Source organism: Ylistrum balloti, unplaced genomic scaffold (genome assembly GCF_031769215.1).
Source record: "Ylistrum balloti isolate Yb309-2 unplaced genomic scaffold, AGI_CSIRO_Ybal_v1 Utg369900, whole genome shotgun sequence".
Classification (NCBI taxonomy): Eukaryota; Metazoa; Mollusca; class Bivalvia; order Pectinida; family Pectinidae; genus Ylistrum; species Ylistrum balloti.
Window position 1 is genome coordinate 311,043 of NW_026782028.1, and position 24,336 is coordinate 335,378.

Consider the following 24,336-nt stretch of genomic DNA (forward strand, 5'->3'; position numbering starts at 1 on the left):
GGGATTCAACCCTGGAATCTCTGACTTACTAAAGTCTTGTGCACAAACGATCAAGCTAAAGAGATTTCCATAGCAATGCAGTGAATTGCAGCTAGTATTTGCCATGGTTACATATTTCTCCTCTAAGAACTCGTCTATAAGTTCCCAAAAGTTACAATGATATTAGCGAAAGTAACATAAAGCATCATCAATGTAACCAATGTACCAGCCATCATCTAATCTGATGCTTCCACAAGGATTTGAACCAAGAACCTGTGTCTTGTCGAATACTCGACTGATTGAACTAGAGTTCCGCAAGCGTTACAAAATAAGTAATAAGTCCTAAGTTGAGCAGCCATAACTGGATGAATTTCAGGCGAATAAATTTGCTTTCTAGGTTTAAGATTGATTTCAAAGATTATCTACTGAATTTCTATAAAGTTAACGGTGCTTGTGCAAAAACTGCTACGACCATTTGTAACAAAGGATATTTTTGATTTGTAGGAAGGATTACTGACAACTCTTAAACAAACTGACATTGACGATTAGTAGAAAGGTTTCATTCATAGGAAGGCTTATTGATGATTTGTAGGAATGTTTATTGATATTTACAAAAGTTTTCAGACTATTCATAAATATTGTAAGTTCACTGACATTTCGTGATAAAAGTTCACAGACGATTCATAGGAAGGTTTATTGCCATCATTTGCAGGATTGGGTTGAAAATCATGGATTAATCGCCCTTTGTGGAATTAGGGAAATTGTCCAATGCAGTATCACATTTAGTCAAATCGTTAATTGAGATAACATGGCCATGTAATGGTTTATTGACTGGAAGTAAAATTGTAAGGATTACCTTACCATGCTAAAGTGCCATCCAAATAATCTTTTTTGTGATCAGAGTAGAAGGTTTCTATCACACCTGTAAGAAGTTTATTATCAGTATTGGAAAACATCAAGTCAATGGTTGTACCAAAGTCTGTGGTAGGTTCCGTTATAAGCTGTCGATAATCCATCTTTGAAGTAAGTGACTGAAGTTGTTTTTGGTGAGCAGACTTTTTGCTGAAATCAATGTTAAAATCTCCCATTATGACAGATTCACAACCCCGTAGACACTTCCTAAGTTACCAAGCTTCCATGACAATAAAACTGCCTCAATGAATTCCATTTAATTGTTATTACATAAGTAATCTAATATGTCCCGTCTTTCGACGAGCTTATAAAAAAAGTATCTTAAATGTACGTTGAAGTACACAAATGGGTTTTCTGAAGAAAGAATGCTATTTCATACAAAAAACATTCAAATCAGATCGACATCATACCAAGAAGTTGATGCTTCAAGGGAGGTAACTGTTACACAAATTTTAACTTTCACAGTTTTCCAAAGGTCTCTGGAGTTCTTTAATTTAAAATAGAAAAGAAAAACACCATTCACTTTCATATCTTCACATCAATGTTTTAATGCCGTTTCGTTGTGTAAATATAATGTACATCCATTGTTTCTGAAAATCATTCAATCAGAGGTTTTCTCAATTTCTTCTTTTGTTAAAATCTATGACTATTTAAACATCTTTAATTTTATGACTTTAACCTAGCATCTGTTTTCCTTTTGTGATACTAACAACAAATGTAAGCAAGTAATGTGTCAAGACTCAATGCAATTTCCTTTGTTTAATACGACATAGTGTTATAATGAAAGTTTGTGGAAAAGTGATGGCAGTACACAATGAAAATTTCGCTGAATGACGATATCGGATAAAAATTCCCAATAACACTCTTTTAATTCTAATTTTACATGAAACTAATATCATAACACCAACAGAAAACCTATTGAGAAAACATCTGATTTACAGAGAAGTCGCTGCAGAGTTTACTAAATCTAAAATTAATTTACACATCCAGCACTCCAGTAATCATTTGTCCAGCAGTCCCACGATCAACATTGAAAATTGTCCTTTCAAGCTTTTTCACAACCCTGTCGATTCAACTTGATATTGTGGTTTGTTTTCAGGTAATATAGAGTCAGTGATTCAATACTACAACTTTACATTCAACCTGTTTAAAAACGGGCACTATAAGGTACTATACTCACATTTATTTACAATAAACTATGGCACAATTATCAACCTTCCATCCATTGTTTTGTCGTCCTCTTTCTTATCTAATCCAACATTTATTTTCTATAACATGACACAATTTTCAAATTCGTTGAAAAATATGTCATTTCACACTCATTTCTAAAGAATTTTCTTTGGTTACTATTTTCATTTTATAGGTTTTTCAATAAACAATAAACAAACATTTTCGTATACAATAAACAATTGCTGTAACTTGTTTGTAATTGAATATGCTATAAATATCCATTTGGAAAATATTTTGACAAAACCTGGGTCTGGTTTGAAAAGGAAAAATAGGTCTTGCAATCGCTAGAATTTAAGCCACATTTAATGCCATTATCTGACGTACTACCCATGTATTAGAAAGATCAAAGGGGGAAAAAGTTTTAAACTACAAGTACCTCAAGGTCTGCTGAAAAGGAAGCTTTCATGTTTCATGACATGAGCGCTACATAAAACACAGATCTGTTCATAGTTGTTTCATATCAATCTAAATTTTTGAAATATGGTTTTATAAATCTCTGATATTATATGCAGGAAAGTTAAGTATGCAAGGCAACAACACTGATGAAAGTAAAGAAGGTCATCTCCATTCATCTCTTTTTTTTTTTGAGAATTTTTAAATCACATATTTGGCATGGCATAAAATTGCTAAAAATTTCTAAGCAATCGAAATTGAATATTACAACAGATGAAAATTTAGAATATTATCCTTATATATGTCTAAGATTTCAGGTTTATCAAAATTTAAAAACGTTAAACAAACAGAAATATAAAATTACAGACATCTAATTCAAATGTAAAAATTGATCACTCTGAAACCACAACTTCATTTGTCAACACACCAAACTTCCCACAATAATCATACTTCAGAAGATTTCAAACAGTATTTATTATCTAAGCATTTAGTGTACTTACCAAATTTCATAAAGGTACACATTTACTTTCGCCCAGGAATGAGATATTAAATAAGGTAAATATCATTTATCACTTTTAAAAAATCACATCTTTACAATGAGTCCATAATTGGTAGATATAGAATGAAGACGTTTTATCTAAAAAAATTTTTATAAAAGTTGCGAATCCCAAAGAGAGCAATGTTTATCAATGATAAAGTAAAAGAAAATATGAACCTGCTGTTTCTAAAATTCTAAAAATAGTAACACAAGGTTAATAATATCATAAACCTTTGACCTGTCTGTGATTAAGATTGAACCATTGTATAGTGTCCACTTGTGCATTAAATAATTTCAAATGTATCTTGTTTTCTTCATCTTTCCCTCCTTTTTTCTGCATCCTTTCTCACACTCTCTCAAAATATGATGGCTGTAAAACACATGTAGACCAATCATCTTCTGACTTTCTAGCATGCACTTTCCATTGATATGGCGCATAAACACATGAAATAAAAGGTGAAACGTCCAATACGCGTACAAACATTTAAGAATTGCATGAAGAAATATTTATCAATATGATGAAGATGACAAAGTTACCATCAGTACACAAAGCAAATGAATACTACAGTGTCCGTCCTATATACACGCTGTATATAATATCTAACCCATTTTCCACACATTTTATCCGAATGCATTTTCACACATCTTATCTTGTTGAAGTAGCCATTTAGCAGCGAAGTGTGTCATACATTTTTGCACCAATGATTGCACAACAATAAAAAACAGAAACTTCAAGACTTACATCAACAGGATGATACGTCCTGTATTGTTTTGTTCACCTCTACTATTCAAAACGAATACTCCACACAGATTTTTGTACACAACAAATAAATAACCATCTCCTCTCTTTTTTTGCACCAAATATTACATATTTAATGTTTTCGATAGACAAGAATTCTGATGAAAGTTGTCATATATCTAAAAAATCGATCATGAATTATCAAATGTATACCACAGCAAGATAATGGTTTATATAACAATCAAGCACACTAGTACTTAATATATCTTAAATACCAGCATTTTCTTTACATGTATACTGTAATATCATATATTTTTGTGGGGCTCTATTTTCAAGGTTTTTTTCAAATAAGTATTTCATCGACACTTAACATTTGTGACTAAAAATAGCTTAATAAATCTACTCATATAAATTTGTGAATTAAGAAGGCCCACGAAATCAACGAGAAGGCCCACAAAATCAACAGGAGGGCCCACAAAATCAATAGGAGGGCCCACAAAATCAGTGAGAATAAATACACCACAAAAATTGATGATTTTACTGTATGACTGTATCAGCACTAAATGAACTTTGAAAGGGTCCTCCAACTGACCCGATCAATAACTCAGTGATTTATGAAAGTCAAAAGATCTCATCTGTTATTTAGATGAAATTTAAGATTATTCACCAAACCAATGATGAAATGTAACCATATTTCAGGGTATAATCTCAGGAATAATTATCATTATTCATCCATAATCCTTTGATTCATGTTTTCCATCTAAAAAATTTTCTAGAGAATTATAACTATTCCATTGAAAAGTCACAATTGACAATTTACACAGCCTCGTCTCTCAGACTGTTAATACGAGCACAGATTTTAAGGGCAGGTCCAAGTTTCATGCTCATGGCTGTCATAAGATGATCCTCCTTAAGGAGCATCAGTGCCTGACCATCAATCTCTTGCGATCGGAACTCTTCAGCATATGGTGCACAGCCAGGCATAGATTTGATAAACTCATACACTTCCACAACCTGTAAGTAGAAAATCAAACTTACATATTATTACTCAAACTTGCAAATATGTTCACATTTTTCATGATGCACAAAACTTAAAGTACCACAAGCTACAGTACTTCGGAGTAGTTTCAACCAGAGTCGTCAACTCTTTTGACAATATACTATTTCAAAAAGTATTTCATTGCATAAGCTTTTTCATGGATACACATGTGTCATGTTTGTTTAAGAAACAAGAAAAGACACTATGTCTAGAAAAGATTCTATACAGTAAATCTGTGAGAAGTTCACAAGATATGTGACTATGATATGGAACATGAAGCAGACCCTTAGACAGATTGACATGGATAGCACACCCCCACAACCTCCTGTAAAATGTCTGTGGCACAAAAGCTTTTTCTTTTAAACAAAGTCTTTCTTATCTTCTTTTTCGGAACTGCCTTTGACCATCAGATGTTCATTAAGACTGAATTAATTCAAATACTATCTTCTCATATGCTTTCAGTGAAGCCAAAGACATGACCAACACTAGAAATTCTTAATGCTGAAATGATTCCCGAACTCCAAATATCGCAGCGTTGTTTTACTATATATAATAATGGAACAAAATCAGCCTTCAATTTTATTTTTCTATTGCAGTGCCCTACATGTCAAAACAAAGATCAAGAAATAATATTTAGTCTCTTGGACTGTTCTGAAAGTCAAAGTAGAATTTTTTTCATACATGCATAAATTCCTATTCCCCAAGCAGATGTGAAAAAAATATGGGGAAGGGGGGCGGGGTCACCAGCCTGACTACATAGGTTGTCCTTGGGTACTCCATTTTCCTCCCACAGCAAAACCCGTTGCGAGCTACCATCCGGGCCAACAAAAGTGATTAACATTAGCCGACAGCTCGGTAATATTAACATCTAACTTGCTATTCAGGCTGTGATACTTACATTCCAGCGAGCTGGGTTGGATTGTGGCGTGTCCTGGTAGTCGCCATCCCCTTGGCCCTGTACTGTGGTTGGTGAGTCAGGTGTCATGCTGCTTTCGTTCTCAGAGCTTGGAGAACTGCTCTGTTCCGCATGATCAAACTGGCTATTGTCATCCACGTCCATTTCTCCAGAGAGCTGCAGACATAACAGGGTAAACATTGATTTTTCTTCATTATTATGACTATATGTTGATGCATATTTGGTGAAATATGTGTGTAGATACAATAAAATACTGACATCTTAGCCTTGGTGTACACCGGTGAAATCATTCATACTAAATGTAAAAATTATTTTACTGAAATCTGTCTTCAGTTTGTACCTGCAGACCAAATTTTGAAACATCTAGTTGAACATTATTTTTTTCCAATAGATGAGAAAAAAAAAAAAAAATTGCTGAGTATTGACATTTAGTACACCATAATCCATCATTTCAAAACCATTTTATATTCATAAATTCTTTGGCTACTTAGTGAAATAGTATAGGACTGATCAATCAGGCAAGCTTTTGGGTTTTTCTGACACCATTTGCCTATTCTGTCTTTTCCCGTTTTGTTTGTTTAGTTTTTTTTGTTTTACAAAAACATTCTCCATAATTCACCTTAACAAAACTTAATACCAAACAATAATGCAACTTGTCCAACGACGGTTTCAGATCCTATCCCTCGCCCCAATCTCCCTACCAAGTGAACTGAGCTGTTCCTTTCTTCTTAGACACATAAAATTCCCCTAGTAGTACCCCATTCTTTAATCACACCACAGTAAGTCTCCAACACGAATACCACATCAATATGACAACATAAGACCGTATACTAACGTTGTATGACATGCGCGATCCACGTCCACCTTGTCGCCAGCCTTTTCTCACCCCAAACATTGGTTTCTTTTTGATTACCTTGCCACCAGCTGCTAGTGAAGCTGAAACAAAAACAGAGGCGAACTAACAAAACGTCATATCAAGATTTCAGAAATTAATTTATTATTAATATCTTTGTCGTAGTTAGAACCGTTAATTTTACTTTTCTGTTTTCAGAAGTACCAATCTAGTGAATATCATATTGAATATTTTACTACTGAAAAATCACTAATTTTTGTGAAAGATTAATTTTGGTTGACATCAAAGGTACACTTAATCCATGAAATCATATATACCTTCAAACTCTTCAAATAAGTTTAAGTAGATTTATTGTGCTATAATTATCCACCCGATCAAAAACAAAATTGAGCCCTATGAAAATGTTTTGTTTTAAAATATATATCTGGTCCCCCCCGCCCCAAAAGTTGGGAGATGTAATTATGTAGAAATTAATTTACGTCTATTGTATAAATTTTTAAATCTACATACAGCTTTTGCTCTAATTTATTGTCAAGCTGAAATTTAGTCAAATCAAAATACTTGAACATGCCTGAAGATTAATTCCCCTGAAGATTTTTACACTAAATGACCAAGCTAATCAAGTGAAATGTGAGTAGACCTTACAAATACTCTGCCTCTTCTACTAATTATTGATCATAATACCAAAACACAGATGAGCCTGATAGGTAAATGGGTTCCGCAATCTTTTCGGAGGAGGCATTTGGCATTTCAGCATCGACACTAGTCTTTGCATTTTTATATCTATCAGAATTTCTACTTATCAAAAGAAATGAGTTTGCCTCAAAGACACTTTATTTCCTGAAGCGTTGCTTAGGGAAATTGTCTGGTCAGTATGAATAATTTGATAATATAAAGACTGAATGTCAATTCTCTATCTTTCATGGTGTTATGAAGGTTCATCATTCAGTTATTTACATTGCATGAACCTTGCATAAATGGCACAAGTTTTCATATCCTAATGTATATTCCTTTTTCTAGTAATATAGTGTGCTTGGCAATGCAAATGTAAATATGTATTCCTAACACTCAAAACTTGTATACTATTTTCTCTTTATGAACAAATTCTATATACATAATCCATTTTGGTTTTTTTTAATTGTTGAAGAAAAATCAAATTTAAATGTGATAAAGTTTAGAAAATTAAGGGGATGCATGTTTAAGACTACTTACGTGGTCGACCACGAACCCTGAACAAGGATATACGGCGTGAACAAGCAACATTAAACCTCTTCGCACACGGCATTGAACAAAACCGGTTTGACTTCTTAAACCTTGTAGATTGTTCATCTTTACCACAAAACTCACATTTGACAAATGGTCTTCTTGTGCTTTCCCCTGTTGAAAATGATCAATTCTGTAGTAATTGGGAGGAAACTTCTATTTGTCATATAAAAATGAGACTAGCAACAATTCCTGTGGCATAAAAGACAAAACCTTTATTTTAGTCATCTACATGTAAAATGATTATGAACTTTTTATGGAAATTATCAATTAGAATTTGTTGGTCTCTCATGACGACTTTATCCTTGTATCTATTCTCGATGATTCCATCCCATCCTTGCAAACACCAATTACAGAATCGCAATAAATAGGTTTTGCAATAATGGAAATGTTATACGATCACTTGTAATAATGGAAAAGTTATACCATCACTTGTAATAATGGAAACGTTATACCATCACTTGTAATAATGGAAACGTTATACCATCACTTGTAATAAAGGAAACGTCATACCATCACTTGTAATAATGGAAACGTCATACCATCACTTGTAATAATGGAAACGTTATACCATCACTTGTAATAATGGAAACGTTATACCATCACTTGTAATAATAGAAACGTTATACCATCACTTGTAATAATGGAAACGTTATACCATCACTTGTAATAATGGAAACGTTATACCATCACTTGTAATAATGGAAACGTTATACCATCACTTGTAATAATAGAAACATTATACCATCACTTGTAATAATGGAAACGTCATACCATCACTTGTAAAATGTAATAATGGAAATGTTATACCATCACTTGTAATAATGGAAACGTTATACCATCACTTGTAATAATGGAAACGTTATACCATCACTTGTAATAATGGAAACGTTATACCATCACTTGTAATAATGGAAACGTTATACCATCACTTGTAATAATGGAAACGTTATACCATCACTTGTAATAATGGAAACGTTATACCATCACTTGTAATAATAGAAACGTTATACCATCACTTGTAATAATGGAAACGTCATACCATCACTTGTAATAATGGAAACGTCATACCATCACTTGTAATAATGGAAACGTTATACCATCACTTGTAATAATGGAAACGTTATACCATCACTTGTAATAATGGAAACGTTATACGATCACTTGTAATAATGGAAACGTTATACCATCACTTGTAATAATGGAAACGTTATACCATCACTTGTAATAATGGAAACGCTATACGATCACTTGTAATAATGGAAACGTTATACCATCACTTGTAATAATGGAAACGTTATACCATCACTTGTAATAATGGAAATGTTATACCATCACTTGTAATAATGTAAGATTTTTTATATCATCACTGCTATCATATGTCAGATTTCCTTTTCACACCAGAAATACAACAGCATTCTCACAGTAAAGATAATAATATATCACATGTAAAAATATCTAATATAAGACATTTACAGAATTTACTTACCTGCTTTGTTAACTAGAGAAGAGTGGCTACTTTCCATCGGAGATTCTCCGTTTAGGTCTGTTTCTTTGTCGTCAGAAGGTGTCTGTCCAGGCTTCGGTGGGATAAATTCAGTGAGTAGTGAAGACCTCTCCACCTAGACAACAGAAATAAAAAAGAATTCTTTTTTGATGATCTACGAGCACAGCTCTGAACAATTAAATTTTGGGGTACGAAAGAAACTGAACTGGTGGATCCCAGAAAAAGTTTTTAGAATCTTGATTGCTGGATCAATTTATCAGTTCTTTTAAACATACACATACATAAACATTTGAAAATTGATAGTTGAACTGGTTACTTACAGGGAAGGGTTCTGGCCCTTCCTGTATGATAAACCCTTCTATCACGTGAGTAAGGATGTGAGGTTTCACAATAGCCCGCTGTTTCTCCACCATAATCGGTGCCACAGCAACTGTTTCCACCTTCTCATTGGTATCCATTGGGTTCTCTGATTGGTCTGTTGTTGAGTTCACCAGATGTGGATCTGAAGCAGGGGGTTCCTAAAAATAACACAATTTTTATTAATGGTTTACAGAGCACTTAGCCAAATCTTGAAATAATAATATTTCTACATTATCAGCAAGTAATTTATTTTCATTCGAAATAATTCCCAAATAATTAATTTAATTTTACCTTAGGTCCAACTTCTGCCTGGCTGGCCTCTGTGATTCCATTGCTAGTTGATTCAAGTGGTGTAGCTTTCTTTGCAGCTTCTAACTCTGAATCCGACTGACTCTTTGCCTGCGTGGTCAGATTCACAACTTGAGTAGTTGGCGTTGCAGGTTTCGACTGACTTGTCGCTGCAGCAGTGGCTTTTAAGGCTGATGCCACAGTGTTAGTAGCTGCAGTGGCAGTTGTCACTGCTGTACTCTTGTTTTGATTGCGTGGTCGACCCTTTGGTGTTCGGGGCAGACTTGGTATAGATAACTTTGTCCTCTGGCCTATCATCTGTGTTGGCGGTATTTTGGCAGTGTTACTTTTAACTAATGATGGAAGGATAGCTTTACCTGCAGACTGACCTCCAGCTGCCTGTTTGGACAAAGCCACTGACCCTGGATTAGATTTGACCTGCAAATTCTGTGGCATCTCCATGCGACCACCTTTCATGGCTGGTCCTATAGTCTGAACACCTGTGGCTGTCATCATACCCTGCTGTGTTGGTATCTGGCTAGCAGGCCGTAAGAAAAGTGACTGTCCTGCAGATAAGATGGTTGGTGACTGGCCAGGCGCAGAGAGGAGTTGCTGATGAGCCAATGGAATCCCCTGTTGCTGGAGACTTGCCATGGCCTGCAGGACCGCTTGATTGGCTAACATGGGCTGGACATGAGAGGAGATTATCTGACCCGTACTAGACACAATCTGGGGTTGAGAGAAACGTATCGGTGCCTGTGTGTTGATGAGTTGTGACTGACCAGCCTGGCTCAGGGACATTGACTGTCCTTTGGTCTGAGAATAAAACATTTCATAAAAAAATCACAAGATAAACATGAAGTTTACATAAGAATAGTTTATACGCAAGATATTGCACTATTTTCATTAAATTATATGGACTTCTACTTTCAAGCAAAAGCACCCAGGGAGGTAGGTCTACGACAGTATGTCATTGATAGGTATCAAAGACATAGAATCATTTAACAAGTGCACTAGGGTGATACCATGTGATAATATCAAAGAAAACTACTGTATAGAACTATCACTTTAAAATTTACTTCTAAAAGTACTACTTACATGTCCAGCAACAAATCCCTGTGTGTTAGCCACTGGTGGGTTAGGGAGCACACCTATAAATAGTAAATACATAAAAACCTGTAAAAGGACTCTATTTCATACAGGTATTATAAATAAAAAGCAGTACTATGCTTATTTGTTGGTTTTCAGGGTTTATTGCTTGGTGAACAGCCAGGAACATTGTGAGGAGATGTCTCTTTGTAGTAGCTGGTGACTTCATTATTGAACAACATATGGGAGGCCTATTGCATGCCAACTAGAGCAATTAAGGTAAAATTCTTGCCAAAGGACACAACCACACAGACCTGCTGTTTTCTCAGCTGCCTGAGACACAAAAACCGCCACAGGTAGGGCAAGTCGAACCATGCAACTTGGATCTTCGTCTGAGGTTTTCATCAACATGAGAAGACAAGTTTATTCAAATAGCCCCTTCATCTGGATTTAAATTTCCATGAACTTGTTCGGGCTCTATTTGGGGTTTCAAGTCTACAGATGACATTCTAAGTTGTACCACCAGTCTGTATGTCTTGTGTAGAGTAGTGTAGGGGCGTAGAGATGAGTTTATCTAGAGAGTACTACAGTACTTACTGAGTTGTGACAACACCAATGGTTGGGGACCACCAGTCTGCATGCCTTGCGTAGAGTAGTGTAGGGGCGTGGAGATGAGTTTACCTAGAGAGTACTACAGTACTTACTGAGTTGTGACAACACCAATGGTTGGGGACCACCAGTCTGCATGCCTTGTGTAGAGTAGTGTAGGGGTGTGGAGATGAGTTTACCTAGTGACTAAACATTTACAACAGTACTTACTGAGTTGTGATAACACCAATGGTTGGGGACCACCAGTCTGCATGCCTTGTGTTGGCATAATAGGTTTTCCTCCCACCAAAGCTGTAGCTTGTGCCTGTTGTATCTGACCCATCCCTGTTGTCTGTCCTTTGTTGCCATTTGAGCCGCCTTTCCCATTTGAAGACTGCACGTTGCTGTTGCTGACCTGCGATGTGACTGCAGAGCTGAAATTCATTCCTGGGTTTTGCTGTTGGTAAAGCATAACCATAAATTACATCTCAAAGTTACAACAGCAATTTATTTTCCAGATTCATATTTCCAATATTAAGTTTTACATTCTCTCTTAAATTAAAGCATAACATTAATGCATGTTGTAGATAAAACATGCATTCTTGATCAGCAACTTCAATAGCACAACAATTCCCTTCAAAAACAGCTTTATTAAAACTTGTAGTTTTTATTCATTCCTAAGACACATGGATCTACCAAGCAATGCTGATTCTTTGCTTGTTACATACTGCTGTTCTGTTTCAGCTTTTTGTGTGACATTTACCTGGAATTGTGTTTTCGGCTCAGTAATGGCTTATTTTTCATCAATTTTTATGCAGGGCTTACCTGAGAGTAGCCAGGTTTTGTGGTGACAGATCTTTTCAGGTGTGTTTTTTAAGTAATGTTTACTTGGGTTGGTGTGGTGGGATTTAATGATGACAGGTTTTTAGGTCATCTGACCAAAGGGTCTGATGATCTATTGCGATCGCCTTTTGTCCGGCGTCGTCCGGCGTAAACATTTTCAACTTCTAGTTCTATATATTGACATGATCCTGACCAAAGTTTGTTAATTTCAAGTTGGTCCAAAATCCAGCATGGCCGCCATCTTCAAAACACATTTTCGACTTCTTGAGTTCAAAATCTTAAATCTTGTATTTGATGTCAGATGACCGTTAAGGCCCATGGGCCTCTTGTTTAAGATGTTTTGGTGTATGATACTTACCTGGGTTGGTGTAGTTGGGTTGGGTGACAATAGATTTTTTCTGACATATTTTTATAAGATACTTACCTGGGTTGGTGTTGTTGGGCTGGGTGACAAGAGGTTGCCAGGACTGTTTAGATTATTATTAACAGACTGAGGCTGTCGCTGCATCGCCATGGCCGCCATGTTCATATTCATGTTGAGCTGCTGTGGGTTTAGGTTCATGTTCATAGCACTGGCCTGCATGGCAGCTGAAAAACACAAAAATTGGACAATTTCATTCCCAGAAAAGTTGTTTCTGTAAAATATTATTTAGTTCAAATTACCAAATGTAGAATGTTGTTTTAGTCAATATTGAATAAAGAATCTTACAAGAGTGTCAATGTAATAACAAATTTAGTATACAACTTCAATAGTTTTGATTAAAATCAAAGTTTTTTCGATGAAAAGTCCCTAAAAAGTGGTCAATGAAATATTGGTCATCATTGTTTTGACTCGTGTATCATTTTTGGTCTCAAGACTTGATAACAATGTTGACATGTTTCTTTATAAAAGGGCAAATAAATCACTTTTCTTTCCTTAAAAAGGATGATCCTGATTTTCATAAAACAGTTTAACATTCAACCTATTTCATTTGTTGTATTACTTAACTTAATGAGTAATAAGCATGTACATTCTTTTCCAGCAATACATTTTAACAATCTTGATTTCAAATTGTCAGCAAACTTAGTGAAACAGACTAAGATCACAGTACACGAAAGTTTTACTGGAAACCTTAATACAATTAATCCACAATATCTGTAGGTTTATCAAAGCTTACCCTGCATGGCGGCATTCTGTAGCATGATCTGTTGCTGGTTGTATGGAAACTGTGATATGTACGGTGGACTGTGCATTTGTGGGATGACCTGAACCTGTGGTATAGGGTTACGTATCCCTGCTGCAACCATGGTTGCCATGGTATTAGTTGTCATGGAAGTCACTGGTAGGGAAGTGCCCATATTTGAAACAGAATGCAGGGATGTCGGTGGCTGTGCCTGTTGTACCTGTAACAACGTAGGGGAAAAAATCATACATTTTATTTCTATCTTTTAACACATGTAGTATTGGATTTCATTTCTCACAGCATTTAAATAGTATTTATTATATGATAACAGTGGCATGGTTTTAAATACAACATTACATATATGTACTTTTAGTCTCTAATCTTGAACCAAAGGAGAGTAAGGGTGCAAACAGACCTTGGGTGATAATCCAATTTCCCTATCTATAAAAGGGACATAACCCTTATTCTTGGATTCAAGAATGACAATAATTTCACTGGCAAATATATTCGTACAATTGAATTTCAATTAGCCTCCAACATAATTTTTCTTTGATTGAGATTCCTAATGCAATAGATAATGTGCAGTGTAATGTTTTTACATTATTTTCTGCATTAAAACTTTGAACATTAAATGCTATGATTGTGTAGTTGAAAACTGACAAAAGTACCTAGAGAGTGTAAACAAAAGATAAGTCTTCATCATATCATCCAAAAAAATTTGATTGATCATATTTGTAACACTTACGGCCAGCCGTACCTGAGGCTGTGAGGACTGGGGCTGTTGGTGTTGCTGCTGGTTTTGCTGGGGGACATGTTGTTGTTGTTGCTGCTGTTGTTGCTGTTGCTGCTGCTGTTGTTGGGGGTGTGCCTGTTGCTGTTGTCCTTGACTGGATTGTTGCTGGGCTGGTTGATGCTGAGGTGCAGAAGAAGGTGGATGTTGTTGCTGCTGTTGTTGTGAAGGCTGTTGTTGTTGTTGCTGTTGTTGTTCAGACATATTTGTTTTTAAATTCAATATATCACTTACAAACTGTCAGTTTTGATGTCTGAAAAGAAATAACACAGAACTATTATACAACTCTGTACAGTTACTGATTAAATCACAGAAAATCAACACCATTTTTAGAATCTGAACACATTTGTTGGACAATGCATACTATGTTTAATATCCAACCATATATAATTATTGCACTCCTCATAAAATAGGTATTGTATCCAAATTCATCAAAAATTAAAAACATTATGGGTTAATCTGATTTCATTATATTTTCTCCAATTTTTAATTAATGCATAAACTGGAATATTGCACTTATCAATTAATAAGAAGAGTAACAGGAAAGTGAAAATGCTGCAGGTTCTGACCAAGACTTGAACTCTGGACCTGCTTTATATTGCAATCTTATCAACAGTAATTATCTGGTCTGACCTCACTGTCCACGTCCCCTTGATTTCATTTTTTTGTTTATTAAGTCTTCACAATTGGAGACAGTATCATTTCTATCTCTACCTTTTCAAATTACATCATTTTGTTATTTTTTTGCATTACCTTTGCTTTGTTTGTCTGTATTTTTTTTGGGTTTTTTTTTACATTTGTGCTGATAAAACATCTATATTGCAATTTTCAGAAATACACTTTCATAAATGTTGCATTGTTTTAGATATTGCTATAGAAGAATGTATCCTGTCATGTTTTAGTTTTTACCATATGGTATATAACTACATCAGACATGTCTCATTAATGTGCTGGGTTACTTTATATTCAGTTATATGTGATGCATGACCTTATTGTGACATTTTGTTGTGTTTATTGTTTTACTGATGCTAATAGTCATAAGAACTGTTACCTGTTCAAAACACGATCTTAAGAAAAACATTCTTCCATCTTGTTTTTCTTGTATCTTGTCATGATTTCATTTTCACATGTTGAATCCGTCAAAACTGGTTACGTAGCTGATGTAGGTCATTTAGATTATTGAAATACGCGAATCATTTACTAATGTGTGCAAATATCTGTTATACTTAAACTTTCGTGCTTGTGTTGTTGCGATATATTAAAAGGTGTATGACATATCAACTGCTTAAGAAAAATGAACAGGGGCTTGAATTTGTACAAATATCATCGGTAGGCAAATGTGGAAACCAGAGATATTTAGGCCAAAACCCGATCTGTCTGTTTTCCAAAAGTTAAGGATTTTAATTAAGAAGCACAAAGCATCATGGTAACTTTTTGATGAAAGCTAACGAGCCATATGTCTCATTGTTTGATCAAAATTCCCGAGCGAGGTATGCTGGACACAGATCCTTGTTGTAATAAAAATCAGCCGCTGGCGCTGTCACTTGGTGACTTCTTTCCTTTGTGTGCCAACATGATCTCCAGAGAGATTTCCTCCAATATTTCAAACATTTGCATACCTGCACGCTTATCATTTTCTTACCAGTATGAACCTTACTTGTGATGTATACCTTGCTTTGGTTTGTCTTCGTCTCCAGAATAGAAAAACAATTCTCATTACTCGCACATTAGTGCTAACTCTCGTCGCCCGTCCATGTTGTTGTAGTACTCGGTATTTTCCGGACATCTTCGGCGACTTCCGGTGCATCCGCAACTAGTTTCTGGCGCGGGAAATCGTCAAACAATATGAAAGCTTAATTAATACTGAAACAGAGGAATTGGGCTGAAACAACGTATAGGTAAATTACAGTACATATAGGTATATTAAAAAATATACTTTATCTATCAAAACTTAATTTGTGAAAATAACAAATAAGGAGCCAGGTCGCGTTGATAAATATAAATGTTGATGATAGTAGACTGGGTTGATTGATTTTTAAAAATACTTTACGGTCTGCATTACTCTAATGTCCGTGTAGTTTTGTCATAAAATTATATGACAAATTCCATTTCTGTTGCCAGAATATTTGCATTTAATTACAAGTTAACAGCTTTTCGCTGTAGTTAGTTTGAACGTTAAATATTCATTAAATTATGTAATTAAGAGTACGAAATGGCCCAAACTTGTCTGTAAAGTTATGAAAACCTAGGATGACGCCTTAACAGAATTCTACTTATCAATATTGTATTGAGAGAATAAAACTGAAACGTTCTAATTTGCGTTCATAGTTTGGAAATTGTATATCAAACTGTTATTGAAGGGATCATCGTACATTTCTGTCTTGCGGCGCAGTTCTCCGGAGGTGTCTGTGCAAGATTGTTGGGATTTGAATTTGCATGTATTTGAATATTTAGCACCACGTGGTTTCTAACATACTAAGCCATGTTATGATCATATTAATCTTGAAATTGGCTCCTTATGAAATAAAAGTGATTAAATTTATATGTGAATATTAATGAAACAATGGATAAAGCCCTTTTCTCCGGGGTTTAAGATAATATTTTGTATGACTTCACTGAACAACATGCGGGAGACCGTCCACTCCTCCATGGCACAAGGGTCTAGTATCAAAACTTAAATCTTATGGTATATCAGGAAACATTCTGAACTGGTTAATACATTATTTAAAATCAAGACAACAAAGAGTATTTGTAGGTGAACATTTTTCTAATTACCAAACAATTGAAAACTGGAGTTCCACAAGGTTCAATTTTAGGGCCTCTTTTGTTCCTAATATACATCAATGATATAGCTGATGAATTATTAAGTGTATCACGTTTGTTTGCCTACGATACTTCATTGACTTATGGTTTTTCCTCGTGTTGACTTTATATATCAGTCAGTATTAAAAAAGGTCAAGGCAATTAAAATTTTTAGTAAATAGAAAAACTCTATCTAAAATTTACACCTCATTTATACTGCCAGTTTTTTAATACTCTTGTGAAGTTTGGAGTGGTTGTTCTAAATTTCATTCTGATTTACTAGAAAAATTACAATTAGAAGCAGCGAGAATTGTGACCAGTCCACCAAGTTACGTTACTAGGCAAGCATTATATTTCGAAACTGGGTCGGAATCATTAGAAAACAGACGAAATAGAAGAAATTTGTTTTTTATTTTACAAGATCCATAATAATCTAACACCTTCTTATTTACACGATCTTTTACCAACAGTTAACAGTAATCTTAACAGGTATGAATTAAGAAATAACAATGATTATGTATTACCGAATTATAGATTAACTAATACCAAACTGTCTTTTTTGCCTAGCACTATTAAACTCTGGAACAATCTTCCCGATGAAACAAGAAATCAACCATCTGTGTCTATATTTAGAAAAGCTATCAGTCCAAGACAAAACAAATCTACTGTTTTTTTTAGTGACGGACCACGTCGTTTAAATATAATTCATACTAAATTAAGATATAACTGCAGTGCGTTAAATAACGATTTGTACCGTGTAAACTTAGTAGTATCATCATCATGTTCTTGTGGACATTTTTGTGAAGATGCATATCATTATTTTTTTAATGTCCTAATTATACTACTTTGAGAGCAAACATGTTTGTAAATTTGCGTCCGTATTACTCAATTAATCTCGAAATTCTTTTGTCTGGAAAATCTGAACTTGCCGTTACTGAAAACGAAGATATTTTTCACATCGTACAAACATATATACATGCGGGCCAGCAACAGATTCTGACTTCACTCTGTGAATTGGTGATCTTGCCCTCTTCTCCTTTCTGTATCCCTAATAACTACTTGTAACTATATTAATTTTAATATTGAATGTTATTAATTAATTACGAGGAATGTTTGCCTGGCACTTTAGTTAAGCTTAATTGAAAGCCTTGAAGAGAACGAGATGGCCTATAGCAATGGTGTTTTAATGAACTGTGTAAGAAGGAATGATGTGTTGTGCAGTTATAGTGCCAGACATGAGCGTTGACTACGTCAGATTGTTAAATCAATTGCTTCTCTTCCTCTCCCATCTTTTCTTCCCTTCTTTTTTCCCTACTACATTTTACATTTAAAAATAAGTTGTAACTTACATAGCTGTTGTCACATTCATTGTATATATTATTGTTGAGAGGGCTCTTATGTCCTGGTTATGTCTGCCCTGGTTACTTCTGTCCTTGTTATGTCTATCCTGGTTATGTCTGTCTTCGTTACTTCTGTCCTGGTTATGTCTGTCACCTCTCGCCTGGCTACTTATGTCTTGGAAACGTCTCTTCTTCTAGTTATTTCTTGTCTGATTTCCTCTGGTTTTTCTCTCCTGGTTACCTCTCTCCTGGTAACCTTACTCCTGACAACCTCTCATCTGCTTACCTATCTCTTGGTTACCTCTCGTCTGGTTACTTCTGACTTGGTGGTAACATCTCTCCTCGTTACTTCTCCCCTGGTTACCTTTCACTTGATTACCTCTCCTAGTTACTTCTCTCGTGGTTTCTCCTGGTTACCTCTTGCTTGATTACCTGTCTCCTGTTTACTTCTCTCCTGGTTATCTCTCCTATTAACTTCTTGCCTGGTTACCCTGTCTTGGGAACGTCTCTCCTTGTCACTTCTCACCAAGTTACTCTTCTCCTGCTTATATCTCTCCTAGCTACTACTCTCCTGGTTTCTCCTAGTTACTTCTCACTTGGTTTCCTTCCTATGGTTACTTTTCTCCTGGTTCTGTCTCTCCTGGTTACCTCTCCTGGTTCCGTCTCTCCTGCTCACCTCTTTCCTGATTACCTCTCCTGCTAACCTCTCTCCTGGTTAGTTATCTCCTGGTTACCTCTCTCCTGGTTCCGTCTCTCCTGGTTACCTCACCTGCTAACCTCTTCTGGTTCCGTCTCTCCTGGTTATCTCTATTGGTTACCTCTCCTGGTTATCTTTCTTGGCTACCTCTCTTGGCTCTGTCTCTCCTGGTTACCTCTCCTGGTTACCTCTCTTGGTTACCTCTCCTGGTTCCGTCTCTCCTGGTTACCTCTCCTGCTAACCTCTCCTGGTTACTTATGTCGTTATTACTTCTCTCCTGGTTACCTCCCTTCTGATACTTCTCTCCTAGTTGACTCTCTCCTGGTTACCTCCCTTTTGATACTTCTCTCCTATTTAACTCTCGCCTGGTTACTTCGTAGTATTTTGGTCAAGTCCAGAAATTCCACGACGTTGTACGTCGCCAGTAAACTTTATAAGTATTTTGTCCACCTTTGTTAGCATAACGAAAATGCCTCGTGTTAATTCTTTGTAACCTTAAGCTCATATGATTCTTCTCGCTTCTTCTATCTTCAAACCAAATGTCTTTTGACAACATCGGTGGTTCTTGAACTGACCATCTGTAAATTACATTAAAAGATGAAAATACCTAATGATTGTTGTAAAGACCTGATGACATACAGACAGATATACACCAATCATAATATTTCAGTTTCTTGTCGGTCACCCGCGGAAACCGCTACAGGTTCGCACGGTGTACACTAGCTAGTTGTAAGCTGCCTTGTGTATTGCGACCAGTGGCTATAGATAGATGCGGCTTTGCAAATTCGTCGTCGGCTACAGGACGGAGAAGAGAGAATCAATATCCCCCATAAAAAGGACTCTCGTTCATCGTTTATGACCAGTAAAAGGGGCAAAGGGAGACAACTGACTCGTAAATAGGTGTCCCTCGGACATGTTACTACAGTTGTACAGACCCTGAATCATTTCAGGTTTCCATACACGATCCGGCATACGCAAATGATTAGGGGGGAAATAGTAAAAAAAAATCTCTCTCGCGGGATTCTCGAAAACGATAGTTTTACAAGGACAAATCTGGAGAGAATCCATATAAGGGTGTCCATTGTAATGCTGGAAAGTAAAGTCGTTCGGGAAAAATATTTTGAAATATATAGAAATTAAATATACCTTTTCCACTGCTTACTTATGGTCAAATATCATGATCCCAGGACTTCTGGGAATTGAAAAGAAATTGATGGGAAATTCAAATATATTTGACCCACGCGATGGGCCAAGTTTATTCCAACACAGAGACTTGAGTAGAAGTTCCTCATGTTACTCTACCTGTCACTTCCAGTCTCTAGCTTTATGTATTGTATTGTGTTCTGTGTATTTAAAACAACATTTAATCATCTTTTAACAATGAAACAATACATTGTAGAGGGAGCGGACTGGGTCTCTAGTTTCCGGTTCCCAACCCCATTAAAGCCAGTTTCCTATCCCCGACTTCCTGTTCCCATCATGTCTTCCAATTTTCTGCCCCATATCCAAACGTTTTCTCCTACAGAGTGGCATTGGACCGTTGTGTTTAAAAGATGGTTCAGTGTGGAGCATGCCAAAATCTTAAACAACTCCTGTGGAGTTATCAAAAAGCACAGACCCATAATACATAACAGAAGGTCACTGAGGTCAAATGTTTTATATATTCAAACAACTCCCCAGATACATAATTTCATCAGTAACTTGTTGATATTAAGAGAGATGAGGTTTTGGATCGATATGAATATTACGAGATATAATCAATCACATCCAATATGCAGCTTTTCAAGAATCCTTTGACACTATTGTCAAGCAATTTTCCAAGATTTTGAAAGGATGGTTTATAAAATTTATGAGTTATGACTTGCAATTTTCCATAAAACTTCCGTTTCAAAGGAGGCAACCACGACATTGTAGGTTGAATGTGAAAGTAGCAACAAAAGAAACAAAATAGCTGATGACGTCATCGCGTCATTTTTGAGGCATGAAAAAAGTTCTAAGACTTTTCTAATCTGTATGAAATATGTTATAAGCTCTAGAGCAGGTGAACGATACAGGCCGATTGGGTAAGTGGTGTTTTACAAACCTTAATCAAAAGTGAAAGACAGAACATCCGATTATGATAGATAAGATGCACCAGTTATATCTTAAACGTCCAAACTCGACCGTTGTTTCATTCAGAAGTTGCTTTTTTCCCATTGATTAACAAACAACATACAGACCATCATGTAGTATAAAAGGCCAATGCATGGGAGCATAGAAAATATGTCTACTTTTACAGGCAAGAAACCTTAGTATAGAGGTTAAATTACCATAGATTTTCTTATATTGGGACACCAAACCAGTAACCTTTATAGACAGGTACTAGAGACGCAAAACTAGTTACTTTATAGACAGGTACTTGGGACACAAAACAAGAGATCTTTATAGACAGGTACTAGAGACGCAAAACTAGTTACTTTATAAACAGGTACTAGGGACGCAAAACCAGAGATCTTTATACACAGGTACTTGGGACACAAAACAAGAGATCTCTATAGACAGGTACTAGAGACGCAAAACTAGTTACTTTATAGACAGGTACTTGGGACACAAAACAAGAGATCTCTATAGACAGGTATTAGAGACGCAAAACTAGTTACTTTATAGACAGGTACTTGGGACACAAAACAAGAGATCTCTATAGACAGGTACTTGGGACACAAAACGAGATCTTTATAGACAGATACTTGGGACACAAAACGAGATCTTTATAGACAGGTACTAGAGACGCAAAACTAGTTACTTTATAAACAGGTACTAGGGACGCAAAACCAGAGATCTTTATAGACAGGTAATTGGGGCACAAAACAAGAGATCTTTATAGACAGGTAATAGAGACGCAAAACTAGTTACTTTATAGACAGGTTTCTGGGACACAAAACGAGATCTTTATAGACAGGTACTTGGGGCACAAAACCAGAAATCTTTATAAACAGGTACTAGGGACGCAAAACCAGAGATCTTTATAGACAGATACGTTGGGCACAAAACTAGTGACCTTACAAACAGGTATTTGGAACTCAAAACCAGTGACCTTTTGTATAACAGTGGCCATGATGGCAGATTTACCTGTATACTAGGAAGTATACTTTATAAGATCTATAATCACTTTGCTTCTAGGGTATATCATCCTCTGAACAAAGATCATTTTGAGGTGGGGCCAATTTGCCAATGGAAGAAGATATCGATTTAAATCAAAATGCAGTTTGAAAATATTATATTCTCAGCCCCACCCCTCGCCCTATCTGCTGTCAAGGTTATTATATCATCTGATAAGAGTGAAACAAAAGAATACGTATGGTATTTTGTTAAGTTTCAAAATTAGTAAATAATAATTGATGATATATTAAGACAGCAAAACACTGGAGAAAATTGTTGACTTAATTAAAAGACAAAACAGTTATAAATGAAATAACATTTTATTTTGCAAAAATATGGCAAAAGTTCTGCTTTCAACATCAGTGAACATGGCACCAAATTCTATGAACCTTCTCGAAGATCAATGAACAGATAATCTGGTTCGACTGAGATTCAGTAAATAACAATATTATGACTAGAATTGTGTATTTTTTTGGTCCACTGGAAAGACTGGCACTGTTAAATAAATTCTACATGACAATAAAATTGATCAAAATTCCTCTTTATAGAATTCAAAATCTCAAATCGCAATAACAAACACTTCTGTAGAACAAAATTCTCCTGAAGATTTTGAAAAGATTGATTTTTTTTTACCAATACAGGTCGATAATGGAAAATTAAAATTCAACTTTCAGCACCAGGCACCACTAGGAAACTTTCACCTCTTTGGAAATTTTTTCCCTCCAACAGAAAGACTTTCACCAGTTGTGAAATTCCCCCTAAACAACATTTCCTTTCATGTGAAAATTTCACTCAATTGTTAAATTCACTTTTTTCACAGTGCAAGAATGGTGAAAGTGAAAAGGCAGAAAGTCTCCTCGTGTAGTGTATTTGTCATTTCATGAAAAATAAAAAAAAAATAGAAATAAGATCCGCTTCTTATGATGAAGTATGTAATTATCTGTAAGATGAATGTTCATTGATCTACCAAAGACATGTCCACCAATCTCTCAATAACTCATTTCTTTGAAAAAAAAATCCAACATTTCCTCTCACAAGAATTCTCTCGCAAAAACAAAATAATTTTATGAAAAATATTGACAGGATATTGATAGAATACAGCAGTAAAGAGTAAAAATATTTAAGAAGCAATAATTCAAATATACATAATGCCATTTTTTCTTTAGCGGTGGGTAAAAATACTGTATAAATATTGTTGAACCATAACATGGGAGATAAACCTGGATCTATGTGCTGAATTTGCATTGAAGCATCTATAATATGATATACAGAAGCTGTTATTGGGAAGCCATGACTTTTTTCCCCTTCAAAAATCATATTCCAGTGAACAAACTCCTCAAGGGAAAATTGAATTTTCATCTTTCAGTCATTAATAAGTGAAAGAAATCATCAACAACATTCTCAAGAAAATCAACAACATTAAATTTCCTGAATGTCTTCCCTCTTATTTAGAAAATTAATTTTTTCAAATTGGGAGATTCAATTAGAAACTTTTTAATCACAATTTTAATGAGATTTTTTTTTCAGAATGAGGAGATTCTGTCGTAAAACTGTTTAACTACAATAACCTTTCAAATTTTCTTTTCATTATTAGCAGATTCAATCACAAATCTAAAATCTATTCACAAATGTTAACTATGAATTACAGCTATACTATGAATATTGCAACTACAATTACACCCTGTTAATCTTTTGTTAAAAATGACATTTTTTATGGAGAAATCTCAGCAATGAATAATCAGCAAGCTTTAGGAGAACATGGTTAGGTTTATGAATATACAATAACAGCACAAAATAAAAAGAATTATGTTTTTCAATATCACAAAACATTGAGACCTGTTTGAGATCCTGTGTTTTATATCATTTACT

At 35.3% G+C, this 24,336-nt stretch overlaps 1 protein-coding gene across 3 annotated transcripts; it reads right to left on the bottom strand.

The window, feature by feature from the left end:
* Positions 1-1,409: 1,409 nt before the first annotated feature.
* LOC132546655 (polyhomeotic-like protein 1) lies at positions 1,410-16,246 on the bottom strand. Of its 3 annotated transcripts, none has more exons than XM_060210379.1 (13): positions 16,161-16,246; positions 14,458-14,743; positions 13,695-13,920; positions 12,962-13,125; positions 11,926-12,151; positions 11,116-11,168; positions 10,021-10,833; positions 9,690-9,887; positions 9,352-9,484; positions 7,812-7,976; positions 6,582-6,682; positions 5,729-5,902; positions 1,410-4,805 (listed from the first exon to the last, which is right to left on the bottom strand). In XM_060210379.1, exons 2-13 carry the CDS (start codon positions 14,692-14,694, stop codon positions 4,608-4,610), a joined length of 2,688 nt encoding a protein of 895 aa, XP_060066362.1. In that variant the 5' UTR covers positions 14,695-14,743; positions 16,161-16,246; the 3' UTR covers positions 1,410-4,607. The 3 variants fall into 3 exon arrangements, with proteins under 3 accessions (XP_060066362.1, XP_060066359.1, XP_060066361.1); XM_060210376.1 differs by having other exon boundaries at positions 14,446-14,743; XM_060210378.1 differs by having other exon boundaries at positions 14,446-14,743; positions 16,148-16,246.
* Between the last annotated feature and the right edge of the window lie 8,090 nt (positions 16,247-24,336).